Genomic DNA, 5,000 nt, shown 5'->3' with positions numbered 1-5,000 from the left:
GTGTGTGTGTGTGTGTGTGTGTGGCGTGATTGACGGAACCGCCACTGTCATCAGGGCCTCTTGAGCTACATGGAGCCACACGAGCCAGCCAGACTGCGCTAGTTGGTGATGATATTGGAGCAGAGTGCTCAGCGTACGTGATCAAGCTGTGAACTGTGGTAATAGTCAGCCCAGACGGGGTCGCCTGTCCACATAAAGCATGGCTGCAAAATTGACAAAAAGCACAACGCACCGGCGCTGTCTGGCGTGCGCATGAGTGTAGCTTCTCTGAATTACGCTGAAATATGTCAGACGCTGTGTCACAAAAAAATCACATCTGTCCCTGTGAGAGTTAAAAAATAATTATCAGACACCGGCGTCACACAGTGTTTCATGTTTTATTATTCTGCGACATGTGGGCATTACAGCTCCCCTAATATCTGTGTTTGGTGCTGTTGTTCCACTCCTCTCCATCTTCAGCTGGCTTCTCTCCTCTCCGCTCCTCTCCTCTCCGCTCCTCTCCTCTCCTCGTGCTAGAGAGGAGAGGCTCTTTGTTGTGTGGAGGTGGATTATTGTTTGTAACCTCCAAACAAGCCTTCTCAGCGTGGGACTAATAAGGAGACTGATGGTCCAAATGTGCAGCAGCGGGAGTTGATTTAGGCTCGCTCATTAGCGGAGGCACCTAACTAAGTTAGCCCCGCGCTAAATTAAACGGGGGGCTCAGACGCGGGCGCCGCCTGGTTCAAAGGCGGCCTCGCGGCATGTGGTGATTACCGCCTCCATCCGTCATTACGGATGAGTGGGGGTCACCCGCTTCTTGCGAGACATGTGACCCCGCGGCGGAATTTTAAAGTTGCTGTACAATTAGCATCGACAGCGGCGGCGGCGGCTTTTTTTGTCGGTGCTCGATGCTTCGTGTGAAAGTGTCGGTTGCACACACACAAAAGGTTTTTTCCTCCGCACCTGCCACAGCCTTGTGAAGTGGTGCCCGATTCCCGCTCTCAAACAAGCACTTGACTGACCTCATATCTAGAGAGTAATGAAGAAGTAAACACCGGCGCGATCACGACCACAAAGGCTTTAGCTTACAGGCTACGCGATATCAATGAGGAACGATTGCAGTGGTGCATTTACACATGTTGTGTCATAACATGCAGATGGTACAAAGAGAAATGTGCACATAATATAAAGGACACATCAGCTCTAAAGAAAAAAAAAAGCTTCAGGCTTAAGCTCCACACCACCTTGGGATTTGCTCATATCAGACTGCAAATTTATGCAGTGATTAATCACAAATTGCAATTTGCTGCGTTGTGTTCTGCAAACACTAATCTTGCCGGTGCTGTGCTACCGTCTGTTTCGGAAGTTTTTGAGCTGTCATTTTACCAATGCTGCATGTGAAAGTGGTTAGATAGGGCGCCTAACAAGTTTGAGTGACCTTAGGTGACTCTAGGGCCGTCTGTTCACGTCCGGCCTGACCCGTCCCATTAACTGTAATTTATGAGCTCACGGCCAATTTAAACTCAAACATCTTTCTTTAATAATTGGGCTGTTGTGCAGTGATGCACGTCATTGAGCCATTTGTTACATTGTATTATATTATACTTGAAACACTATTGATTATCACAGCACGACTTTGTGATGTTAATAAAGAAATTGCAGCTATTAAGAAAAAGAATGAAACTGCCCAAATTCATCGCATGCTTAAGGGCTGTGGTAGACTGCCAAACGTGTAGGCCCTGTCCGTCCACTGCATGCTAAAACACCTCGTTGTCTCCTGAACATTTTGGTGGGTGTCCCTGCTCCTTTTGCTGAAAGCTTTCGCTAAATCCCATGCAAAAGCCATGCAGTCTATCCAGGACAAGTGGAGGAACAAGAGCAGCGTCTGCCCAGGCAACATAATTACGTTTTCTCACTTTTTGACTCACTGACCAGGTGGTAATATTTGACGCCAAAGGTTATGCCCTTGACATCAAGAACTGCCTCTGCACTCAAACAAACCACACCCTCATGGCAACATGACTTTGACTGTTGGGATTAGGGAGGTCTAGGCCAGTGGTGCCTAACCAAGGGTACGTGTAGCACTTGGGTACACTTCAGGGGGTACGTGGAAAAATATATTGTATGGAGCAGTCACGTGGGGATAGAGAAAGAGATATAGGGCATGAGTGAGAGGGTACTCATGGTATGAATAAAAGGCTTAGGAGAAAAAAAGGTTGGGAAACACTGGTCTAGGTGACCATGTCAACATGAATCGCGATAGGTACTGTAGGCCTATGCCCTCTACATCAAATAATGCTATCTGGTGACATTTTACTGAAAAAGGACGCCAGGGGTTTGAGACAGCGTTGACCCTCAAGGAGTGCTCTTAGCTGAGGTTCACGCTGTCTGCCATGAGGGTCCATGATGCCATGAGGGTCCATGATGGCTTTGGAGTGTTTCTATTTTCTGTTGACTACAATTTGAGCCCCACCTTGGTATGTCTGGGTCAGTGTGAATGATCTATTCTCTTAGATTAGATGATAAAAAACGTAACGGCTAATGTGTGCAGACCCATCAAGTGGTGTGAAACAGGCTCAGAGGTGAGAGGTCATATAATAATGACTTGAGGACCAGATGAATCACCTTAAGTCCAGTCACAGAGCATTTTCACTCAAGAATCAAATGAATGTTTAGCCAGGCAGGAATACTCATACATTCATGCATATTGAGTGCCAGGCTTTGTTTGGAATTGTATCGCTTGAATGCCAGCCAGTGCCACCAATTTTCAATATTTTACATAATATTTTGTGCTAGACCTACAGACACATTACACAGCTTTCCACAGGTGAAAATCATATTTTTCTAGGTGCCTCCATTCCCAAGTTAGACCAGATAAAGCATTTTTGTTACATACGCACTGTTTGATTTTCCGAGTTCAAATTTTGTTTCTAGATGTAAGAAGTCCAGTCACTGCCAAGTTAAGTATTTGAATGAAAAAAACACCTGGATCAGTAGTACGGTAATGTTTACAGCCATTTCTTCTGAAGTGCTAATTTATTTCATGTTACAGTATGTGTTGTCAGGAATGAGCGTACACTTCTCTCGGCTGTTAAAGATCAATTCCAAGACATCAATGACAAGAGTGATCTTAATATATGCAAGAGATCTAGAGATACCTAGAGTTTTCTAGATCTAGCCATTTAACATTTCAGTTTAGGCAGTTATTAATGATTTTGTTATATATCTAGTTTGTTAAATGAACAAATAAGAAAGGGGGTTTACCGTGGACACATGAAGCAGCCTTTATATTCTTTTCCCATGTGAGTTTGAATAAACACTCAAAGCTGTTCGTTTAGTCTTCGTCTTCAGACGCACGTCGAACATAAGCTGTCACATCAGTGCAGTGTGGTGAAAGAGTGCACTTAACCGTATGTGTTGAGGAAAAATGTGTTGGTTTAAAGTGTACTTAGACGAGCAGTCATGATGTGTCTGACACATGAAAATAACCTTCTAAATTCTTTGCCGATCAACAATCTTCTCTTCTTTTCTCTTTTTGTCATTCCCCCATTATCATCTCTCTCTCTCTCTCTCTCTCTCTCTCTGTCTCTCTCTCTCTCTCTCTCTCTCTCTCTCTCTCTCTCTCTCTCTCTGTCTCTCTCTGTCCTGCTTTGCCCTCCGTGTACCATTTCCTCGACCACTCATTCCTCTCTATCTCTGTGTCACTCTTTCAAACACACTTTTCCCCATCATCATTCTCTCTTTTTTCCATCTGTCTTCTGTTCTCCATCATTGTCTCTCTCCTTTTCCTCTGTCCATGTTTCTGCCTGTCTACCCGCCTCTCTCTCCCTATCCATCTCCCTCTCCGTCTTTCTCTCTATTTCCTGTTCTCTCTGTGTATGTCCTTCACTCAATATCCCTCTCTATTTCTCACCCTTTCCCTGTCCCTCTTTTTTTGTTTCCACTTTTCTCTATCCCTTTCCCCCCATCCATCCATCCATCCATCCATCCATCCATCCATCCATCCATCCATCCATCCATCCATCCATCCATCCATCCATCCATCCATCTGTCTTTCCCATCCCCACCACTCTCTCTTTCTCTTCATATTTCTCTCTCCCTCTCTCCTTTTCTCTTTCAATCTCTCTCTCTTTCCCTCCATCTCTTCCTCCCTCCTCTCAGACGTATTTACCCCCCAGATGACAAGCTGCTCTTGGAGAAGTATGAAAGCCTGCTCTCAGCTGCCTTTCAGATATTTCTCGCCGGGCGGGCGGCCTCACTTCAAAAGGAAATGAATAATCCGCTGAAACGAATGAAGGCATGTACCTGAAACTCTGCTGGCTTTAGTGCTCAGCCACGCACACATACACGCACACACTCACGTGCATGTGCACACACACATGCATACACACACACACATGCATACACATACGAATACATACACACACACTCCTCTTTGTTTTCTCTCTCACACACACCCTCACAAACTCACCTTTCTCTCTCACACTTTTTTTTCTCCCTCCCCTCTATTTAGATTCTCGCAGCAAAAGAGAAAAGGCTAGATAATGCCTGTCTGTGTTTTTTTTCTCCATAATGTCCTTGTGTAAAAGCCTTTTAAAAACCACCCTTACAAGCCCCTCAAGCAACAACAAATGGCACACTCAATGTTTCATGGCCTCTGACAAGTCGTCTTTTTCATCGACTGATTGGTCGACACACGGCCCTCTCTCTCTCTCTCTCTCCCCTCTCATTGCCTTCTGCATCTCCCTCAAGTTCATCACTGTTCAGTATGTTAGGCTTTTTGAACGCTATGAGGTGTTGATTTTATTTTTTTACAAAAAAAGATGGGGATTGAGGAGCGTGTCAAGGCTGAGAAGTGGCATCTGGGTGTGTGAATGTGGTGTGTATGTTTGTGTGTGTGTGTGTCTGTCTGTCTCTCTGTCTATCTGTCTGTCTGTGGGTATGGGTTTTTTTTAAGTCTTGTTTTTGCAGGGAGTGCAGTGAATCATTTTAAGGGTTGAACGGCCTTCAGTTTGAAAAGC

General features: G+C 45.0%; 1 protein-coding gene across 1 annotated transcript in view; it reads left to right on the top strand.

Annotated features, from left to right (window-relative positions):
- The window catches only part of ttll7 (tubulin tyrosine ligase-like family, member 7), a 91,056-nt gene that overhangs the window by 54,112 nt on the left and 31,944 nt on the right, over positions 1-5,000 (top strand). Inside the window, exon 13 of the mRNA XM_063201729.1 lies at positions 4,141-4,276. Coding sequence (XP_063057799.1) covers positions 4,141-4,276 — 136 coding nt within the window. The remainder of the gene's footprint in view (positions 1-4,140; positions 4,277-5,000) is intronic.

Source organism: Engraulis encrasicolus, chromosome 6, assembly GCF_034702125.1.
Source record: "Engraulis encrasicolus isolate BLACKSEA-1 chromosome 6, IST_EnEncr_1.0, whole genome shotgun sequence".
NCBI classification, from domain to species: Eukaryota; Metazoa; Chordata; class Actinopteri; order Clupeiformes; family Engraulidae; genus Engraulis; species Engraulis encrasicolus.
Note: the sequence above shows the minus strand (reverse complement) of the source record. Positions and strands in the feature narration are given on the sequence as shown.